The 23,251-nt window shown below is 46.7% G+C and overlaps 1 protein-coding gene across 1 annotated transcript; it reads left to right on the top strand.

Annotated features, from left to right (window-relative positions):
* Nucleotides 1-17,256: 17,256 nt before the first annotated feature.
* LOC120710638 (lysM domain receptor-like kinase 3) lies at nt 17,257-20,949 on the top strand. The gene is made up of 10 exons (XM_039996261.1): nt 17,257-18,241; nt 18,497-18,700; nt 18,781-18,920; nt 19,000-19,089; nt 19,191-19,296; nt 19,639-19,790; nt 19,866-19,963; nt 20,052-20,190; nt 20,316-20,414; nt 20,497-20,949. Exons 1-10 carry the CDS (start codon nt 17,584-17,586, stop codon nt 20,659-20,661), a joined length of 1,851 nt encoding a protein of 616 aa, XP_039852195.1. The 5' UTR covers nt 17,257-17,583; the 3' UTR covers nt 20,662-20,949.
* Nucleotides 20,950-23,251: the final 2,302 nt, after the last annotated feature.

A 23,251-nucleotide genomic window follows, 5' to 3' on the forward strand; every position in this document is an offset into this window, starting at 1 on the left:
AACTACTAACCTACTCTAGAAAGCTAGAGAGATTGAGCTTCAAATGGTGTGTGTTCACAAGTGAGGATGAGAGTGCTATTTATAGCCTTCCAAGGTCGGCTCCGAGCAGGTGAAGCACGTGACGTCAGTTGTAAATAGGTAAGGTCGGTGTGCTTGTCTTCCAATCGAAGTCGGGACGCGAGACGCTGCAAGGTGGGGCTGGCCGGCCTGTCCTAGGCCGGCCGGCCTAGGATTGTGGCCACGTGGCCACCGCCTTCTCCTAGACTTCTCTGATCCACTCCTGATGACGGTGCAAGTTGCTTGGCTTCAACACGTGCACGTGCTAGGCCGGCCGGCCTCCCTCCGACACTCCTTGGCCCTCCGTTGCACTGACGTTACTCTTGTTCGCTTGTGATCTTCGCAGGGTTGTGGATCGATGACTTGGACATGAGTTTGCGCTAAATTGTGGGTCCTTTGATCCTTGTGCAAGCCTTTCGGTTCATTCGACCAAACTGATATCCAATCCACGGCTCAGAGGCATTGTGAGTGTGTCACATTGCCCCTGGATCGAAGACGTGGCATGGTTTGCAGGGGTGCCAGGCCGGCCGGCCTAGGAGAGGCTGGTCGGCCTGGGTTTGTGCCCAAATTCATCCACTTTTGGTACATCTACCTCTGAAATTATAATTCATCCAAAACTCGTGGAATTCATTAGAATTAAATAAATATAAATGGAACATAGTGTAAAGCTCAATTTATTTCTGAGAAATTGACGGTCGGAATGTGAAATAATGGCCATCAATCACGGTCCTCCTCGTCGTCTTCGGTGCTGATCATATCCCCGCTGCTGAAGTCGGAGAAGTCGGAGTCGTCGGTGGCATTCTCGCGGAGGAGCCTGGTCATCGATCTTGCCGATGGAGTCGATCTTGCCGATGCGGTAGTTGATGTAGTAGATGTACTTGTCGCCCACTCCCATCTTCACGTCCTCAAAGAGCTTGATGGGGCGGGGGTCGGGGACGGCGGCGCCCTTGACGCCGTCATCCTCCGCTGCTAGAGAGGTGGCGGGCAGAGGCGAGGTCTTCCCAAAGGCGTCAGAGGGTGAGGCAAGGAGGGAGACGGGTTTCGCCTGGACGCGATCCTGGACACCATGGCACTCTCTCTCTCTCGTGCGCTCTCTCTCTCTTCTCCGCACCGCGAAGGGGGTTTTGGTTTGTCTTGACAGTGAAGGAAGTGATGGTGGGGGGATTTTAATGCTGGGGATTTCTTGGTGGAGGTGATGATCGAGGGTAGGAACATCTATGGCTGTTGTTGGCCCTGCGATTCGTGCGGTCCGATAAGTACAGTACCTGTGTTCCGGTGGGTTTTGGATTGGTTCAGCGAAATAGAGAGAAGAGAACCAGTGACTCGGTGAGTCGCTAGACAGTGGGGCCGGGGGCAAGCAAACCCTCCGTTTTGAATTCTGATGCTGTTGCAGAGGAGAAGGAACCAAAGCATGCATGTTGTACATCCGATTCTGTATAGCATAGAACTGTGTTGCACAAGTACTCCATGTCCATGGCCCATCATAATTCACAACTGGTGGCGACTGTTCATAATACATTGTTGGTTTGTACATAAGCTCAAAAATCAAAGTTGATTATTTGTACATTGATGACACATACCGTGGATGCAAAACAGGTAGGAGTAAAAACGAAAATTAACCACACATTCGAGCAAGTTTGGCTACACACATTCGAGAAAGTTTGGCAAGCAACAAGGTACACTAGTAGTGAGCACTGGACTTGAAGGGGATGGCTCGGATGACGACCAGGTGGTACACCACAGAAGATCCACTGTCACCGTCCAATGCAAGTATTAGCAATTGCAATCATCGTCATCCGAAGATAATGATTTCGATTAGTCTATTGACAGGGATGGAACCTCATGCAAAAGCGGTGGAACTGGATTTTAGATTCAAATTTTGACCGACACATAGTAGATGAAATGAATCAGTCCACAAGAAATGGAGTTTATATATTATGTAAACACTTTCCCATTCCCACGTTTGGAATATAGCCCTCTTTCTCGAAAAGTTTTTTCCCCTTCAATTCCATGTCATTCCTTCATCGTTATCTGTTTTATACAGCCTGATGGCTAGACTCCATCTTGATTCCAATTAGTTTTTGGCAGATGGCGAGCGGTGTCTGCTGGCTTTCTTTGGCTAGCGAGATTTCAGGGATGACAAACTTGCTATTTTACAAAACCAAATACCCTGTTTGGATGCACCTCTAAACTTTAGGGATGTGTCACATAAAATGTTTCACCACTATTTAGAAGTATCAAATATAGACTAATGACAAAACTAATTGCACGGATGGACACTAAATCGCGAGACGAATCTAATGAGATATATTAATCTATAATTAGCAAATGGTTACTGTAGCATCACTGTTGCAAAATTATTGATTAATTAGGTTTATTAGATTTGTCTCACGATTTAATATCCATCTGTGCAATTAGTTTTGGCATTAACCTATATTTAATATTCCTAAATAGTGATCAAATATTTGATGTGACGGGTCCCTAAACTTCAGGGAGCCTGTGTCCTGCGGTTTTTGTGCTGGAGGAGGCACAGCCACCAGATCAGTGCTTTCAACTCAACTCTGATTCTCTGAACTGGAGTAGCACAGCACTAGCGTATTGCTGCAATCCGAGGCTCCGTGCTGTGGACCATGATCTGTCTGTTTGCCTTGTAAGCCAAGTTCAATTAGTCGCTAGGCGGATTCTAGACAGTGACCCACTGCCTAGCACCTAGGCGGTTATATATATATATATATATATATATATATATATATATATATATATATATATATATATATATATATATATATATATATATATATATATATAATCTTCTAAAAATAAAAAAACAGCTGAATAGTAAGCCTAAATAGATAGGGCTGGTCTAGATAGATAGAAAGGTCCAAGAAGCAAGGGCCCAGCCCATCTCTCACTTAGACTCCAACCTTATCCATCCATCTCTGGTTCCAGCCGCACGGGACTCACGCCCGTCCTCATCATGCCTCACCTGCACTCACCCCGAAGCAGCAGCGCAAGGTACAAAGAGCTGGAGTAGCCGGCGGCCGGCACTCACCTCCACCCCGGAGACGGGGGATCTCGCGGCGGCGGCGGCGTGGAATCCGAGGCGGGCGGGCCGCCCAAGAAGCAAGGGCCCAGCCCATCTCTCACTTAGACTCCAACCTTATCCATCCATCTCTGGTTCCAGCCGAAAGGGACTCACGCCTGTCCTCATCGTGCCTCACCCGCACTCACCCCGAAGCAGCAGCGCAAGGTACAAAGAGCTGGAGTAGCCGGCGGCCGGCACTCACCTCCACCCCGGAGATGGGGGATCTCGCGGCGGCGGCGTGGAATCCGAGGCGGGCAGGCGAGCAGCCACACGAACAAGGGAGGCTCCCTCTCTGGCGCAGGGGAGTAGCCGCACGAGCAGGGGAGCAGCCGCAGGTTCCGCCCCGTCTCCGGCGCTGCCTTCTCCCTTCTCCTCTGCGAGCCCGCCGTCACTGCGGTCCGCGCGCGTCCGAAGCTCCTTCGCCGGATGCTCCTCCACCCCTACTGCGCCACTCTGACTCCTTCAACACCACCTAGTCTGCCTAGATGCCCGCCTAGCCCCAAATCGACGCGGTGCCCCTCTGATTCGCACCTAATCGCCGCCTAGCAGAACTTGGCTTGTAAGTATATGTTTGGCACAGTAACATGCTTCAAACCTTTTGTAGAATGGTTAATATAAATATCTGGAGCAAATTAGCTAAGCATGCTCATTTTTGCAGTGCGATACCCTTCCACATCAAATTGTTCTTGCTGGATCTGAGCTCATCAAAATCCGAGGTGAGCCGTGCTACATTTGATTACAGTGTTAATTTGAGCACACGTCCAACTGATGATGATTCATTTCTAACTTAGTTAAGGTGAAAACTGAACTCATGTCCATGTCAATGATGACTTCTTTAAATATGTAAATGGTGAAAAATAAAATTATGTCTGCTGCTGTGATTTTTTTATGAGCAATACCTTTTATTGTTCATGTGCGATAGGGACATGATCTGTTGTGATTTATTTCTGAGAAATCCTTTTTATTATTTATGTGCATAATCAGGTGATGATTCTCAAGGTTCTCCTCTTTTAGAGAACATATCATGTACAAATCAACATATCCGTGCAAACTATGGAAACTTTAATCTAGGCTATCGGATCAACATTCAAGTGGAGGGGCGCAGGGGGGTGGGAGGGGAGATTTGCAAAAATGTGATTACCCAATCCAAGGGCTGGTCCAGATTGTAAAATTACCCAATGCCCCATGGCCCTTGGATGTTGATCTGATGATCAGATTGAAGTTTTCATAGTTTGCACGAAGAACTTGGTTTGCACCTGATTCCCCCTCTTTTATGTTTCTAGTAAAATGTCAGTTTCTATATGTATGTCATTGTGCTTTTCATTTCTTAGTGCTTCTTGATTCCTATTCTGTCTGTTTTTTCATTTGATAGTGTGAGCACGGAAAAGAACATTGTGTGAGATGCAGCTATGTACACAGCATTGTGTTGGTTTCAATTGCAAATATTGCTTGCTGATAATATTTGTGACCTGTGCTTTTCAGGCTGACGACTTGACGCAAGAAGAAACATGCAGTTAGAGAGACTGGTTGGGGAGAAGTCTAGGTAGAAACAAGTAGAAGGCTGAAGATCTTTTATTTATTATAGCTCTCTTAGATGTTATATTAGATTTGATGCTGTAATTCTGATAAGATCTAATAAATGGGCTGAGCTGAATGGCTATTCTGATAAATGGTGGGCTATTTTGTTATGGGCTGTATACGAATGGAAACAATTGTGTGGGCTGGAATTTAATTTGTCTTGGTTGATAATTTATATTGGGCCTGAAGTATTTGGTCCAAAGCAGTGGCCCACTCTAAAACGTCAGCTGTTAATAAATGGGCTTGGATGCAGACGTTAGCAACCATGTCAGCTAGTGAGGAATGCTTAGTACTCTATCCTGCTTGTGATGAGTGAATTGTCAACCGTGCGGTGTGATCGTGCGCTTGATCTTTGGATTGCAGGTACACGGGCGTCGAGTGTCGGCGGGGAGCTGCCGTGGAGGTGCTGTGGCCGATGGACCGTGCGGTGGACGGCGGTGAAGGGCAGCCGGGACCGGAGCTCGGACCGGGCGGCAGCTCTGGCGTCCACTCCTGGATTGAGGGCGCAAGCGGCAACGGAAGGCGGGTTTCTTGGTTTGCACCACAAAACCAAGGAGGCGGACGGCGGTTGAAGACGGGTTTCCTGGATTGTGCGTCGGTCTCGGGACTGACGGAGGCGACGGGCGTCGACGGCGTCTAGGGCCTCGCTACGGGCGAGGAGGTGACGGGTGTCGGGCGGCGTCTAGGGCCGTCAGAAGGCCGAGGCGGGAACGGCGTCTAGGGCCACGGCGTGGAGGCGGGAATCTTCCCGCGCGTGAGGTTTTGGCGGTTTTCTCAAAACCGGCCACCTACCCGGGTTTCGCGGACCCTCCAAAACCGCGGGCCGGATCTTCGTCGATGTGGCGGCATCGCAGCAAAGACTTCGAGTCGAAGAAAGGAGCTCCGCCGTCGATCGAGGCTGTACAGCGGGGTGCTGCTGCCCGACCGGTCTGACCGGTCTGACCGCAGCAGCCGGGTATAAATACCCCCACCAGCCTGTGGCTGGTGGACTCTCTTGAGTCTTTTGTTTCCTCTGAGTTTTTCCTTCTCCCAGCCCCTGCTCCAGGTTAGGACCAAGGACTCCAACGCAAAAGAGGGTTAGATATAGCTAATCTCTCAATTCTAGAGGGTGGATGATGGGCGGATGGCTCTAGCTTTGTATAGGTGAATTCCTCCGAAATTTATGAATGAAATCCTGTTGAGTTTCACCTTTGTGTGCTTAGTACTCGTCCTCTCCCTTCTCCTTTGCATTTTGGTCTTGATTTCCTCTCTTTTGGATGATTCGTGTTTAGAGGAATCAAGCCCTTGATTTCATGGTTTGATGAACTCTTTGGAATGATTCCTATGCTTATGGCCTAGTGCTAAACCCCCTGGAATCATGGGTTCTCACGAATTGGCGATTTTGTGTTCTTGAGAAAACCCCAATCCTCTTTAATCTCTCCTCGATTTCTCTTGATTCGTGAATCTTTTGAGCGAGATCTTCTGGGGATATGTTCATGGGATAAGTACGGAGCTTTCCACCAAGTTTGGTTGGATTTGGACCTCGTTTGCTCAAAATCCGCGGTTTGAAGGTTTGTTTGCGGGTTTTCTGGACGAGACCGGTCAAACCGGTGGGCGAGACCGGTCAGACCGGTCAGTCAGGGTTTGAATTGCCTGACCGGTCAGATCGGTCCAGTGCACCGATCAGACCGGTCTGTTTAGACAGTGCTGCGATTTGAGAAGTTTCTCTCGCGTTTGCTTCCGCTTTGTGACCCGGGTCTTTTGCTTTGAGATAGCTGGTTCATAGCTATTCTCGCTGACCTAGGTTCGAGGGTTTGCGATGGTTTTGGGATATAGGCCGACGATGTGAATTTCGAAGAAATTTTGATCGGCTCCCATTCACCCCCCCCTCTGGTCGCCGGCTTCGGTCCCACAATTGGTATCAGAACTTGGTTGAGGTTTTCAGTACCTTAACCGGTTTGAAAACCACTCGGCGACCTTGGCGAGTCTTGGTAAGATCCCAGTGTTTTCCGGCGAGGACTATGCTTAATGGAAGGTTCGCATGAGAGCCTTCTTGCAGAGCATGGGAGCCGATGTCTAGGAGATTACCACGAACCAGCTTTACGAGGTGCTTGCTGTTCGGGCCACGCCTCTTCAGGTGACCCAGCACGAGGCTAACGCCAAGGCCGTCAATGCCTTGTTCGCTGGCGTTTCTCGTGCGGAGTTCTCACGCGTCTAGGGTTTTCAGGAAGCCCACAAAATTTGGACGTGCCTTGAGAACTACCACGAGGGTACACCTCAGGTGAAGGCCAGACTGTTCGAGACTCACCGGCGTGAGTACGAGAACTTCACACAGGAGCCGGGTGAGAGCATTGACCTGATGTTCAGTTGTTTTCAGTCGATTGTGAATAAGGTCAATGCGAACAGATCTGCTGGTGCCCTTGAGTACACAGAGCACGAGAAGGCCCTTAAGTTGCTTTATGCACTTGATCGCTCTGTGTGGGAACTCAAGGTGAACACCATCATTGAGTCTGCTGGCTATGAGACTCTGACGGTGAACGAGCTTTTCAGCAAGCTCAAGGCCACGGAGGTGGATAACCAGACACGAGCCAAGCTCAATGGTGCCCCTCCTTCCAAGAGCGTCGCTCTTGTGACTGGCCCAGGTGGTGGATCGGGCTCTAACGCTAACTCTGCTCTTGGCTTTTCTCTTGCCTCTTTGCCTTCTGTTTCAGATGAGCAGCTGGAGACGCTGGGCGACGATGACTTGTGCCTCTTGATCAGCAAGTTCCAGCGCGTCTACCACAACAGGCAGAGGAAGAAGAACCCCGGGTGCTACAACTGCGGCGATCTGAACCACTTCGTCGCCGATTGCCCCAAGAAGTCCGGCGGTGGCCAGAACAACTCCTTCGAGTACTACCGCCACCGTGACCACGACGAGGGAGGCTCCAACAAGGAGCGTCGGCGCCACAAGCACCGCAGTCGTGACCGGGGAGGACGCTTCGACAAGGAGTCGCTCAAGAAGCGCTTCCAGTACAAGGCCAAGAAGCGGGAGAAGGCCTTCCTGGCGCAGCTCAGCGACCTCGACAAGAGCTCCGACACCGACCGCTCTTTTTCACCGACCTCCGACGACGACGACAAGAAGAAGAAGAAGAAGCAGGACAAGGAAGCCACCGGCTTCATCGGCCTTTGCTTGGCGGCCGGTCGGCGCAAGAGCTTTTGCATCATGGCGGGTGAAGCCGATGGTGCTCGTGCGTCTTCAGGTGGACATGCTACACCGACGCACTCCGGCTCTTCTCCTGGATCCGAGAGCGATTCAGAGGTAAACTTCACGATCGACCTACTAGATACAGTGGTTAGGGAGTTGTACGCCGCTCTCGACAACCAGAAGAGGCTGCTTAAGGAAGCAGCTAGAGAGCGTAGAAAGCTTAGGGCTGAGCTGGCTTGTGCTAAGAAGAAATCTAGTGAGGATGAGTGCGCTGGCTGCATATCTCACATGAATGATCTTGTTGCTCTCCGTGCCAAGAATGATGAGAATATCGCGAACTTAGATGTTGCTAAGACTTCGCTTTTTGACGTGTCTCACGAGCTAGCCAAGGCCAAGCATGAGCTTGAACTTGTCAAGGACGCTCCCATTGTTAGTGATGTACTTGAATGCGATGAGTGTCCTATCTTCAAGTCTGATCTAGCTTCTTTGCAGTCCAAGTTTGCTACTGTTGTTTGTGAACTAGAGGAGCTTAGATCTAGGCCTGCTTTGCTTGGCGCTTGTAAGCTGTGTCCCACGCTTAGGTTGGAGCTAGAGGAGAAGAACGCTTTGATCAAGTCTTTTAGAAAGACTAAGGTCATAGAGTCTAGCCCACCTATTGACTGCTCTGTTTGCCCTGGTTTGATTGCCGATCTGGATAGTCTTGCGGTAGAGAAAGCCAACTTAGAGAATGAGAATACCTATCTTAGGGCGATTCTGAGTTGGGTCTCTAGCAGTGAGCCGCAGTTGGGCATGATGATCAAGCAGTTCAAGCGTGGTGATGGGTTTGGGGTCGGTTACACATACACGAAGTCAAACTTTGATAGGTTGTATGGTAAGATTGGCAAGGCTGCTGGAAACACTGCTAGCACGAGCACACAGCCTTCGCTTGTTGACCCCGCGGATGGTGTGCTTAAAGAACCACCAAAAGCACCTCTGCAGAAGTAGGTTTGGGTTCCAAAGCCCAATGCGCTGAGGAACCCCCTCGACACGCTACCTGCTGCCACAGCCCAGGTTGCCCAGAAGAAGAGGGCTGCTCCTCCCCGTCCGCAGGCTAGGCCTCCACCTCCCAAGCGTGAGGTGAGGTACCACTGCGAGTTCTGTGACAGGGAAGGTCACCTGGAGGAGTTTTGCTTCAGGAGGAAGTGGGTTGTGAGGAGAGAGCAGGAGAGACGGAACGCGAACATGTACTCTGCTCGGGTGCATGGTCCTTCTCGGCGTGGTGATAGGCGAGATGCTAGGGCGCGCCGTGTAGGTGGAGGTCAGGGAGACGGTGGTCATTATCGTGCTCCAGCGGGTGGTCGCTTTGCCGGTCGTGCTCCTGGTTGTTTTCAGTACGGCTATGGACCACGGGACCGAGGCTTTGGAGGAGGTTTTGAGACTCCATGCCTTCCTCGTGGTAGTGTTTGTCAGTCACGTGGTAGACGGGACAGGGGATACGCTTTGTCTGGTTTTGCTAACCCTTCTGTAGAGCAAATGGCTCGACACTGGTTTGCTTCTCACTTTGCTAACCCCAGTGTTGAGACATTTGCTCACCCTTTTGTCTCACTACTGATGTGCAGGTCGGAGGTTTGGAGAATAGGTGGATCATGGACTCCGGTTGTTCACGCCACATGACCGGGAATGACAAATGGTTCTCCAGCCTCTCCCCGATGCGCTCAAAGGAGTACATTGTGTTCGGGGATAATGGAAGAGGAAAGGTACGTGGACTTGGCGCTGTTCGAGTTTCTGATCGCTTTACCCTGAGAGAAGTTGCTTTGGTTTTGAATCTTGGCTTTAATTTGCTCTCTGTTTCGCAACTTCTTGATGAGGGGTTTGAGGTTCGCTTTAAGGAGGGCTGTTCGCGTGTTCTTGATTCCAGAGGAGATTTGGTTTGCCGGATTACACCTCGCGATCGAGTTTTCTTGGTTGACTTCTCTGGAACTCCTTTTGGCCCTTCTCATTGCTTGATGGCTGGTCCTTCTTCTGATTTGTGGAAGTGGCATAGGAGACTTGGACATTTGAGCTTCGATTTGTTGTCGAGACTGAGCTCACTTGGCCTGATCCGAGGATTTCCCAAATTTAAGTTTGAAAAGGATCTTGTTTGCCATCCGTGTCGCCACGGGAAGATGATTGCCACTTCACATCCGTCTGTTAATCAGGTGATGACATCTCACCCTGGAGAGTTGCTACACATGGACACTGTCGGTCCTTCTCGGGTGATGTCTGTTGGTGAGAAGTGGTACGTTCTTGTGATCGTGGATGACTTTTCTCTCTATTCTTTGGTCTTTTTCATGAGAACCAAGGATGAGGCTTTCGAGTTTGTTCGAGACTTGATCTTGAGGTTGAAAAACGAGTTACCCCAGGCCATGAGAGCGATTCACAGTGATAATGGCACAGAATTCAAAAACACTCGTTTTGATGCCTTTTGCAGTGATCAAGGGCTTGAACACCAGTATTCTTCTCCCTACATTCCACAGCAGAATGGAGTTGTAGAGCGGAAGAATCGGACGTTGGTTGAGATGGCGAGGACGATGCTCGATGAGCATAGGACTCCTCGCAAATATTGGGCTGAGGCAGTTAACACCGCTTGTTACGTGTCCAACCGCATTTTCTTGTGTGCTTTCATGCACAGGACTTCTTAAGAGTTGCGGTTTGGACGCCTGCCCCGTGTTGACCATCTCAGAGTTTTCGGTTGTCGGTGCTTTGTGCTGAAAGATGGAAATCTTGATAAGTTTGAGTCTCGCTCGTCTGACGGTGTTTTTCTCGGTTATGCTTCTCACTCTAAAGCGTACCGTGTGCTGATTATTGATACTAACATCGTCAGAGAGACTTGTGAAGTCACATTCGACGAGACTGCACCGTGCAATTCTTCTGTCTTTGAAGTTGTAGGAGATGATGAGCTCGGCACCTCCATCTTTGAAGATGAGGAGGAAGAAGCTGCAGATGGCGAGGCTGAGGCTACCACGCGTGCTGTGGACCCAGTTGCCTCCGCCACGAGCTCGGACGATGATGACGGCCCCGATCCGACTACGTCTACTTCACGGGGGCTGATCGAGGAGGTGACTCAGGCTTCACCAGCTGCACCTGAGGAGACACCAGCTTTGGTTGAGGAGGAGGCGACTTCGACACGGGAAGCACCGCGACACATTCAGCGTCGTCATCCACCTCAACAGATGCTAGGTGATCTCAACGAGCGAGTCACCAGGTCCAAGGTAACAAGTATCGCTGGCTTTGCTCATTCAGCGTTTGTTGCCTCTTTTGAGCCCAAAGATATTGGACACGCTCTTTCTGATTCTAATTGGGTCAATGCCATGCATGAGGAACATGAAAATTTTGAAAGAAACCAAGTTTGGGTTTTGGTCGAGCCTCCACCTGCTTGTAATCCCATCGGAACGAAGTGGGTTTTCAAAAACAAGCAGGGTGAGGATGGTTTGGTTGTTCGGAACAAGGCTCGTCTTGTTGCCCAGGGGTTTTGCCAAAAAGAGGGTATTGATTTTGAGGAAACTTTTGCCCCTGTTGCTCGTTTGGAAGCTATTCGAATCTTTCTTGCATTTGCTGCTTCCAAGGGTTTTAAGATTTTCCAAATGGATGTTAAATCTGCCTTCTTGAATGGTTTTATCGAAGAAGAGGTTTATGTTAAGCAACCCCCTGGTTTCGAAAATCTCAAGTTTCCAAACCGCGTTTATAAACTTCAGAAAGTTCTTTGCGGTTTGAAACAGGCACCTAGAGCTTGGTATGATAGATTGAAAACCTTTTTGCTGGCTCAGGGCTTTAAAATGGGATGTGTTGATAAAACTTTGTTCCTCATGCGATCTGGCACTGATTTTCTTTTAGTTCAGATATACGTGGATGATATTATTTTTGGTGGCTCTTCTCACGCTCTTGTCTCCAAGTTTTCTGAGCAGATGTCCAGGGAGTTCAAGATGAGCATGATGGGTGAGTTGCAGTTCTTCCTCGGGCTGCAGATCAAGCAAACTCCTCAGGGCACTTTTGTCCATCAAGCCAGGTACACTAGAGACTTGCTGCGGAAGTTCGACATGAGCGACCTGTCTCCTCAGCCGACTCCGATCAGCACATCGACGGCGCTTGATGAGGAATTGGACGGCGAGACGGTGGACCAGAAGGAGTATAGGAGCATGATCGGCTCTCTCCTGTACCTGATGGCGACGCGACCGGACATCCAGTTCGGCGTCTGCCTCTGCGCACGGTATCAGGCTTCGCCGTGCACCTCCCACAGGCAGGTGGTGAAACGCATATTTAGGTATCTGAAATTCACCCCTGAATTTGGTCTTTGGTATTCTGCGGATTCTTCTCTGGTTTTGGTGGGCTTTTCTGATGCCGATTTCGGTGGGTGTCGGTTGGATCGCAAGTCGACATCCGGCACTTGTCAATTTATCGGTACATCTTTGGTGTCTTGGTCCTCTCACAAGCAGGCTAGCGTAGCGCTTTCTTCCACTGAAGCTGAGTATGTTGCCGCTGCTCCCAGATACTTTGGATGAAACAAACCTTGCAGGATTATGACTTGAGTTTCGGTAGGGTTCCCATCTTTGTAGACAACATGTCAGCCATTAGCATTGCAAAGAACCCTGTCCTACACTCCAGAACCAAACACATAGACATCTGATTCCATTTCCTGCGAGACAACCATGAGAGAGGACACATAGACCTGATCCATGTCCCTTCAGAGAGGCAAACCGCAGATATCCTCACCAAACCGCTAGAGCAGGACACCTTTGCTCGCTTGCGAGGGGAGCTTGGGGTTTGTTACCCCTTTTGATTGCTGACTTTTCTTTGGTTAGCTTTGTAGATTTTATTTTGTTTCTTTTTATTTTCTAGGTTTGGTAGTTGCATTGTGCATATTCATTGTACATGTTTGTATTTTGCATTGCCTCACTTGCACTAGCATTCTTGTATACATTGCTATGATCTTCTAGTGCCTGCTAGTGTGAGTTGATAAACTTGATCATATATAGCTTGCTCCATTGTGTATATGACATCAACTGAGTTAAGCTATTTTAATTTGAAAATCTGAAAACATGATCACCCTGTCTTGGCTACTAGCATGTTAGGGCGTGTTGATATGCTTTGCTATCTTATTCATGCTAGTGTGGCTTTTCGTTCAGCAATTCATACTTGAACTGATTTAAATCTGATAAAATTACTTGAACTGTTCTTGAAATGATTTGAAAAGATCCAGGTGGGATTGCTTGTCGCACTGATCGAGCTTTCGGGACGGCTCACTTTGCACTTGTGAGAACCCGGGCAAGGCTGTGCATGACTGAAATGAGTGCCTTAAGCTTCTGATTGTCTTTTGGCATAGGCTTGGCCTCGTTGTTAAGTAAAGCATGACAAGCTTTCAACCCCTGGCACTAAGAATTGTTTGCTATAAATTTGATTGAAAAATGAATGTTGGCAACTTGTTTTGGCTGATTTGGCTCACCTGTATGAGTATGAGTAGCACTGATTTTCATTTCCTACTTGTTAGTGCTAGATCATGGGTGATGGTTTTATTTCTCCTAAACTGAACTTGCCTAGCTCTAGACTGATTTGATATATCCTGTTGAGCTAGATGCAGGTCTTGTTTATGGATGCACACGTGCTTGTGACTAGATGTTGCTCATATCCTTGTATCCCTGAATGCTTTCACTTACACCTCCTGCATTGCATTCATTGCATAGCATCTGTTCAGGGGGAGTCTCAGCTTCAGGGGGAGCTTTAGGTCTTTTTAGGCTCGATGTGTGCATGTGCCAACAAGGGGGAGAATTTTGAGAGAAGTGATCGAACAAGGGGGAGACTTGTTTGATTTTTGAAAAACTTGTTGTGCACAGGGCTTCGAGAGTGCATCATTTTGGGAGATTTGCACTCGTGAGAGGGAAAAGCTTTGCTTGGGGAGTTTCTGCTTTGTTCTTGGCTCCTGGTTTTCCTCTGCTTCTTGCATGACTGCGTCGAGCGTTACCTCTGTCTTTGAGGAGTTATGTTTTGGCTTTTGATCGATTGCGTCGAGCCGTTGCCCTTGTCTTAGGGGATCGATTTTGCTTGAGTAAGTGACTGTTCCTGCCTTTCTGAGCCTTTTGTCACTTGCTTGTGCTTCTTTGTTCTCTTCTGGTTTCACTTCTCTTGGTTCGTTTGTGGTGTGTTGACAATGTACTCATCAAGGGGGAGATTGAGGAATGCTGAGTACTCTATCCTGCTTGTGATGAGTGAATTGTCAACCGTGCGGTGTGATCGTGCGCTTGGTCTTTGGATTGCAGGTACACGGGCGTCGAGTGTCGGCGGGGAGCTGCCGTGGAGGTGATGTGGCCGATGGACTGTGCGGTGAAGGGCAGCCGGGACCGGAGCTCGGACCGGGCGGCAGCTGTGGCGTCCATTCCTGGATCGAGGGCGCAAGCGGCGACGGAAGGCGGGTTTCTTGGTTTGCGCCACAAAACCAAGGAGGCGGACGGCGGTTGAAGACGCCAAGTCGTGGAGGCACGGGCGTCGGTCTCGGGACTGACGGAGGCGACGGGCGTCGACGGCGTCTAGGGCCTCGCTGCGGGCGAGGAGGTGACGGGCGTCGGGCGGCGTCTAGGGCCGTCAGAAGGCCGAGGCGGCAACGGCGTCTAGGGCCACGGCGTGGAGGCGGAAATCTTCCCGCGTGTGAGGTTTTGGCGATTTTCTCAAAACCGGCCACCTACTCGGGTTTCGCGGACCCTCCAAAACTGCGGACCGGATCTTCGTCGACGTGGCAGCATCGCAGCAAAGACTTCGAGTCGAAAAAAGGAGCTCCGCCGTCGATCGAGGCTGTACAGCGGGGTGCTGCTGCCCGACCGGTCTGGCCGGTCCCCTGACCGGTCTGACCGGTCTGACCGCAGCAGTCGAGTATAAATACCCCCACCAGCCCGTGGCTGGTGGACTCTCTTGAGTCTTTTGTTTCCTCTGAATTTTTCCTTCTCCCAGCCCCTGCTCCAAGTTAGGGCCAAGGACTCCAACGCAAAAGAGGGTTAGATATAGCTAATCTCTCAATTCTAGAGGGTGGATGATGGGCGGATGGCTCTAGCTTTGTATAGGTGAATTCCTCCGAAATTTATGAATGAAATCCTGTTGAGTTTCACCTTTGTGTGCTGAGTACTCGTCCTCTCCCTTCTCCTTTGCGTTTTGGTCTTGATTTCCTCTCTTTTGGATGATTCGTGTTTAGAGGAATCGAGCCCTTGATTTCATGGTTTGATGAACTCTTTGGAATGATTCCTATGCTTATGGCCTAGTGCTAAACCCCCTGGAATCATAGGTTCTCACGAATTGGCGATTTTGTGTTCTTGAGAAAACTCCAATCCTCTTTGATCTCTCCTCGATTTCTCTTGATTCGTGAATCTTTTGAGCGAAATCTTCTGGGGATATGTTCACGGGATAAGTACGGAGCTTTCCACCAAGTTTGGTTGGATTTGGACCTCGTTTGCTCAAAATCTGCGGTTTGAAGGTTTGTTTGCGGGTTTTCTGGACGAGACCGGTCAGACCGGTGGGCGAGACCGGTCAGACCGGTCAGTCAGGGTTTGAATTGCCCGACCGGTCAGACCGATCTGTTTAGGCAGTGCTGCGATTTGAGAAGTTTTTCTCGCGTTTGCTTCCGCTTTGCAACCCGGGTCTTTTGCTTTGAGATAGCTGGTTCATAGCTATTCTCGCTGACCTAGGTTCGAGGGTTTGCGGTGGTTTTGGGATATAGGCCGACGATTTGAATTTCTAAGAAATTTTGATCGGCTCCCATTCACCCCCCTCTGGTCGCCGGCTTCGGTCCCACAGCTAGTCAGAAGCCACGTCAGCATCTCTGTCAGCAGCCATGTCAATGTCTCTGTCAGCAACCATTTGTGACGTTTATTTTCGTCATTGATACTACGTTCATACTCCAGGGAAATTTTGTGAAGGTTTCAAAACGTCATGGATCAAGCAATCTGTGATGCTCAATATATGACGGCATTTGAGATCGTCATAGAGATAGTTTTATGATGGTTTTTCAGTGCTTTATGACGAAATTTGTTCGTCATAGATCAACAGATTTTTTTAGTGTCAGAATCATTGCTGAACTGCATATCGATTGCAAAAGGAGGTCTTTCACATCCGGAGCATTGCCCGCTCTGTGATTAGGAAGAAGAAACAGTCCAGCACATCCTCACTACTTGTGCTTTTGCAAGACAGTTCTGGGGTGCCATTCTGCAGCCCCTAAACTTGACAAGACTAACTCCCACCAGGAATGTCACTTTTGCTGACTGGTGGAAAAAAGCGGAGAAGAAGATACAGAAACAGCCCAGAAAGGGATTTAACTCTTTATGCGTACTTGGGTCCTGGACCTTATATATAGGAACGCCTGTCTCTTCGAGGGGTCGGCTCCAAATCTGCAAGCTGCAGTTCAGGCCATTAAAGATGCTCACGTTTGGCAATTCGCTAGGGCTAAGGGGTTTTCTACATTATGCCTCGAGCTGGGTGTGCCCCAAGTTTAATGTTTGTCAGTCTCGTTGGTCTGGTCCTTTGTTTAAGTGTGTATGTAAATCTCTTTTCTTAGAACAAGTACGTTCCTCATGGCTGGTCCAAGGTGAGGAGCGTTTATTCTATAATTGGACCATTCTTTCTCTCTTAATACAAAGATACGCACTAGAGCTGCTCTGAGCCTGCAGAGTAGCATCTTCTACAAATCGGTACTTCCATGAAGAGAGGCTTGGTTGCTTATTTTCAAATGTAAGGTTATTTCTTTGTTTCAATATATTCCAGGCAGCAATGATGGACACGTCCATTTAAAGAAGCTGTTGATTGTTTTCTTTGTTTCTGTTATCATGCTGAAAAGAATCCTGGAGAAATTTCCCTCTGTTAAACAGGGGTAAAGTTAAAGTAGACTATTGTTAAATTTTGTTTGCGTGTCCCAGCACACAGCACTAATAGTTTTAATTCCCTTATGAGGAAGACAACTGGATATAGTACATGTCAAATGATACCCTTAGAAGTACAGCATCTCTACCATTTTATAGCTCTGTCGTTGCATTTGTTTGGCTAATGGTGAAATCAATTATATATGCTGGAGTATGAACTTAGTACAAGATCACAAACACAGTACTTTCTATTTTACATTGATGGATATTCCTTGCTGATTTTATATGTATTGTTATTTGTGCAGTAATGCTATACGTTAATACTCTGCTGCAGTATTAGTGAGAAATACTAATAGCACATTTTCATCTGTATCCATCCGTGTTGGATTGAACAAATGAATAGTCAACATGCTGTTTCAGTTTCCCTTAGCAAACAGCCTATGTCATGCTGTCCTTTTCAGTTCTTTATTATGTTTTTCGGGTTTAGAAGTATAATAATTAACTCTAAACCATGCAAAACATGCCAGATGTTGGAAGCAAGAGACAAGCTTTGACTCCTTCATAGTCCATGAGGTCTGCAGCTAGTTGGCCAATTTGTTTAGTATTGGACTAGAGTTGGTGGACATTGTGAAAGCTTAAATACACTATAATGTCATTTTCCAATGCTCCAAATCATGTAGAGGTTCAGGGAAGCGGATTTAACAAGGAACAACAGTGGCAGCTAACTGGCTGTGCCAGGCAATTGACATCCCAGGAAGTCCAAGGTATCGTACAAGCACTGCAAGACACGTTTGTGCTACAAATAAACATCCTTTCTAACCAAATTTCATTTGCCTCTCCGCTTGCTCACCATGGCCAAACTTGGTTCCCTGTTCTTCCTCACCTTGTTTCTGCAACACCACCATACCAGCGCTTCTTTGATTGATAGGCGAAGTATAGCATCAACTGCAGAATGGCAACCCATGTACTGCAATGCTGTGGCCATCAACCCTTCATGCAACTCATTCCTCTATGTCACTCCTGAAGGACGTAACTTGTCAGAGATAGTCTCTGTCTTCAGTGGGAATTCATCTCTCACTCGGCCGATCAAGCGACACTCTGGTTCAGAGGACCTGTTGGTGGGTGTATCATGCATGTGTGAGGCTATCAACGACACCCTGACTGCTTTTTTTCATGACACTCAATACAAAGTGGAGCAGGGTAATACACCCGACACTATCAAGATCAACAATTTTAGTGGGGTTGCAATGGATATTGGTGACGACAAGGTACTGAATACAAATGAGACGATTACGGTTCACCTTCCATGTGGGTGTTCCTCAACAGCATCAGATGGAGTCTTGTCCTATGCAGTGCAGGAGGAAGATACCCTGAGCACTATTGCAAGCTTGTTCAGATCAAGTTCACAAGATATCTTAAACTTGAATCCAAGTGTAACGAATCCTGATTTCATCAAACCAGGGTGGATCTTGTTTATCCCGATGGGAGTTACTGGTTCTTCTAAGAAAAGTGAGTCAATGATTATTCCCAACTAAATCTTTTCATACTTAACTTTTTGTAAATTACTTCGACTTGTTCACACAGCTTTTGCTGCAAGATATTTGTACCATCGGCATTCTACATTTCGTATAATATGAGAAGCAGATGATTCTTTTCTGTGAAATTTAATTTTCTTTCTTCTATCAATAAGTGCTATTTTCGGCCACATTGATAACTCAAAGCTAACATTTTGTCTTCTCTTTTCTTGATTTTGATCACTTTTAGAGATTGGTAGTTTGTCAATCATCATAGCAGCATCCATATCAGCTGCAATACTGCTCCTCTGTGTGTTCACTGTCATCCTTCGCATCAAAAGGAGGTCTTCTCAGCTCAATGTTGAAGTACCGGAGATTAAAATGGAGAGAGCTCCCAGCAACACAAGCATTGCTGCTCTGGAGAGCCGTTTCTTTCCTTCCATGAGAATAACAGGTCTAGTGTGCTACCTTACTCTGCTCATAAATATTTAGCTAAACATACATATCTCATTACTCTGAATTGATTGTTTGCAGATATTGATCCATTCCAAACAGAGAGGCCTGTGATTTTCAGCTTGAAAGTAGTTGGAGATGCTACTGCAAATTTCGATGACAAAAGAAAGATTGGTGAGGGAGGATATGGGAGTGTTTACCTTGGTTTCATAGGAGCACATGTAAGATTATCTCTATAATCCGATGCGGGCTATTGTATACATGAAGCAAAAAGATCCTGATGTGTGACTTTGATTGCAGGAAATTGCAGTTAAGAAGATGAAAGCAAGCAAATCAAAGGAGTTCTTTGCAGAGCTAAAAGTTCTGTGCAAAGTGCATCATATAAACGTGGTATGTAGTTAATTCATAGGACCTAGGAGGTATAGGATATCTTTGTGTGATGATCATTTACTTATAAATACAAACTTTGCTAACACTTCAATTACACAAAGGTTGAGTTGATTGGTTATGCTGCTGGGGATGACCACCTGTACCTTGTGTACGAATATGTCCAGAATGGTTCACTCAATGATCATCTACACGATCCATTGCTGAAAGGTATGCAACAGAAAGACAGTGATGGAGTTGTGTCAAGTTTAAGCAGTGCTCCCTCCAGTAAATAGAATTTAAACTAATATAATTTTGGCACTCAATGTCTTTATGGATATTTATGTATGCCATCTAGATAATTTTTCCTTAAGATTTTAATTTTAATTTTTTTGTTTGTTAGGTTCCATAAATGCATTACCCAATAAACTAGAGACCAGAATTATTTGAAATTGCAAACAATGTCCATTCTTATAAATATTTTGGAATCAGGAAGTTCTTGTATTATATGAACCAGTGCATGTCATTGAGTTTAAACAGAAACAAACTTGCTTTCATGATAATTTCTTTTAGGTCACCAGCCTCTTTCGTGGACTGCAAGAACACAGATAGCATTGGATGCAGCACGAGGTATTGAGTATATCCATGACCATACAAAGGCCTGCTATGTGCATCGTGACATCAAAACTAGTAACATTCTGCTCGATAATGGATTAAGAGCTAAAGTGAGTTCCTTTTGAACCATCAAATTTTAGTGTACCTGCTCAGATATTACTAGCTTATTATTACCTGTTTAACAGGTTGCAGATTTCGGGCTAGTGAAGCTCGTTCAGCGCAGCGATGAAGAAGAATGTGTGGCGACTCGTTTAGTTGGAACACCAGGCTACCTTCCGCCTGAGTTAGTTTTCTTTTGAATTTGATGAGCGCTTCAACCAACTGATGCAATTTCATATGTAGTACTCACACGTATGAATATAATGCTGCAGATCAGTTCTTGAACTTCACATGACTACCAAGTCTGACGTATACGCATTTGGAGTAGTTATTGCAGAGCTCATCACTGGACTCCGTGCCCTTATACGGGATAATAAAGAAAACAATAAGATGAAGTCACTAATCTCCATTGTAAGAGCCCATGAAAACACTTAACGTCTGGTGTTATTCATTTTTGTGGTTTGCTTACTGATTTTCAGCAAGGTTAATATCAATAATCCAATAGAAACGATAAATATATGTCATTCTGTCCACAGATGAGGAAAGCCTTCAAATCAGAAGATCTAGAGAGTTCATTGGAGACAATTATAGATCCCAACTTGAAGGATAACTACCCCATTGAAGAAGTGTGCAAGGTTAGTGAAAGGCAAATGTGTATACCTGCTATTTGATTGAAACATCTCGGTTAATGGTATCTTTCCTTCGTCGGTTTTATAGATGGCAAACATTTCGATGTGGTGCCTAAGCGAGGATCCGATGAACCGGCCTGAAATGAGGGACATTATGCCAACTCTTTCTCAAATCCATCTGACCTCAATCGAGTGGGAAGCGTCACTTGGAGGTGATGGTGAAGTATTTAGTGGTGTTTCCAATGGTAGATGATCATACGCCATGCTTTCACGTTGGGGAAGAAGAATGCACTCCTTATAATTTTATTTGAAGGAGAATGGTTCTTGCACTGCCGTGTGTGTGAATTTATTCCATTCTTTGTGAACTTTTTTGAAATTTTGGTCTAAAAGAACTTTATGAAATGTTCACATTTCGTATGAGGTTCTTCTTGCAAGGTTGTTCTTAAGGACATTCATATCCATAGTACTCGCACAACTGTACGTGTATACATAAATGTTATTATTTTGGGATTTAGGTATAACAATCTCTCGGCAAGCTAAAATCTAGAGTGGAATCATCATAATGATTTTTTCACCTCCTCTGAAGTTTGTGTACTTCTAGGTCTAGTTTTTAAATTTGTATGAAGCGGTGTCATAAAAATGATACTGGCCTGCCGGCCGGCCGGCCGGCCGATCACTCATTCTTATGTTTCAAGATACGAGCTACGCAGGATGCTTTTCTTGTCCAGAATAGCACAACGAGACAAGGAGTCGCCACTTGTTAAATCTCCGCATTCAAGAAATGAGTAACGAACAGGCCAAACTTACATTAATTTGACATTGTCCACCAGCCGTCGTTGAGTTTGTTGCCTAGTGCCATTTGGTTCTAAACTAAACGTCCACCTAAAAATTATTCAGCTTGGCCACATACCACTTTTCATTATTTCTGTTTAGATAAGTTTCCACCTACATGTTCATCTGTCAACTACACGACGTGTTAGCATGGCGTATGCACTCAAAATATATCCTGATGGCTGCACCACGGCCGGCCGCAAATATATGACTGAATTCCGGTGGTTTGATTTGTTGAATATAAATGCAAAAATCAAATTTGGTTATTTCTCAACCTGGGAATGACGTCAACTTCAACTAAGAACTTCAAAGATTAGATGACTTATTTTGGGATTTATTCTTCCACTACAATGCTCCCTAAGGTTTAGAATACGAGAGAATTTCCAATTTGATACTTGAAAAATAGTCCTTGTCTATTTGACACTCAATGTTCATTTCTTACCTATATGACTCCAAGTCCAGTTTTTGTTCTCAATCTGAAACTGCCGTCGCCTTTTGTTAGCCATCATCGTTAGAAATGGCGGGACCCACCCGTCAGTTGGACAGGAGTTCCAAAGGTCAGATCAGCCTAATCTGCAGCTCCAAGCATTTCACCATGATGCATCAAAGAAAAGATTCCCGCATCAAAGGGTCACGTGCTGGCGACACTAGGGCTCAATAGTAGTTACGGTGCAGAACGGGAACCTAGTGTTGACGACTAAAATTGGCAGTAGACTAGATCAACCGGTCTGACCAAACAGTCTGACTGGTCTAGGTGCTATAGCTAGTCTGGTATGACCGACCGGTCTGACTGGTCCAAGTAGAGTCCGAGTACAACTAGAGCTTTTAATAGATTTAGATCTTGTAATAGGATTTCTTACGGGGCAAGTCCACACCCTATAAATATAAAGGGTCACGGCCGATTAGGGTATCCAATCGTTCAAACACAAATCTTTTTATCTTTTTTACCTTTTCTTTTCCAATCTCAATATGTTGTTCTTCTCTCGTCTCCATGGCGTTTGAGGACGCCCTAGCTGGCTTGCCGAGCCTAGGGCAACCTAAGGTGCGCTTGCCCTGACGGGTCCCTCCAGGGCGAGCGTTCGTTGGATCTTCGTCGGGCTCGCCGGCGAAACCGGTCTGACCGGCCTACTAAACCGGTCTGACCGGATCTCGCGGAGGCGCTGCAAGGAGCGTCGCTGCGTGCTGCACGTTCGAGTGCGATCGTGTGTTGGCCCCGAATCGGCGTCAACATATTTTTGGCGACTCCGCTGGATACGAGAATCTGGCCATTATGGCCGATCTATCAAACTTCAGTGACATGATGGCGCTTGAAGGATTGCTTGAAGACCTATGCAAGGGCATCAACATAAATATGCATACTCACTGTTATCGGGTAACGAAACAAGGCGTCATCATGATGAAGATATCAGCCATCAACAAGTATAGTATGTTCGATCTACGAAAACACTTAAGTCCGCGGTTAGCTTTATAACTAGTTTGCTTAGTTTTGTGGATGAGCTAATTAACAAAAAGAAGAGTGTAGATCCAATTTCCGTTATTCAAAAGTCGGCCGTTGAGAAGCCGACTAATAATCCTTGCAATGATTTGCCAACTTGTGATGTTGCTGGTCAAGATACAATTCGGCCGTCCCAAGCCGAAATTGACAAACCAAATTTTCCTAGCAAGAGCACAGAAACTAAATCTAGTACTTCTACGCTCGGGGGGCAACAAAACAAAGGCAAAGTTGCCGGTTATACTGCAACCGGTCTGACCGGTTCTCCGACCGGTCTAACCGCCTCGTCTAGGGTTTCGCCAAATAATTCAAAACCTAAGATGGTTAAGCCCAAAAAACCCGAGATTGGTGTTTGAAAAACAGTTGAAGCCAAAGGCCGTAAAAAGCATCAAAAGGAAAAGCAAAAGCCTATTCATAGAGAGCTTACGGCTAAATCCAAAAGGAAAATTAATGTCAATGATGCTAGTCGGTCTAAAAATTTCAAGCAACCAAAATTTGCCTCAAAACAAAAATTCCGTAA

Source organism: Panicum virgatum, chromosome 5K (genome assembly GCF_016808335.1).
Source record: "Panicum virgatum strain AP13 chromosome 5K, P.virgatum_v5, whole genome shotgun sequence".
Classification (NCBI taxonomy): domain Eukaryota; kingdom Viridiplantae; phylum Streptophyta; class Magnoliopsida; order Poales; family Poaceae; genus Panicum; species Panicum virgatum.

Coding starts and splice junctions, on each gene's coding strand:
- LOC120710638 (XM_039996261.1), top strand. CDS start 17,584: ATGGCCAAACTTGGTTCCCTGTTCTTCCTCACCTTGTTTCTGCAACAC. Junction 18,701..18,780: donor TCCTTCCATGAGAATAACAG/GTCTAGTGTGCT, acceptor GATTGTTTGCAG/ATATTGATCCATTCCAAACA. Junction 19,297..19,638: donor ACACGATCCATTGCTGAAAG/GTATGCAACAGA, acceptor AATTTCTTTTAG/GTCACCAGCCTCTTTCGTGG.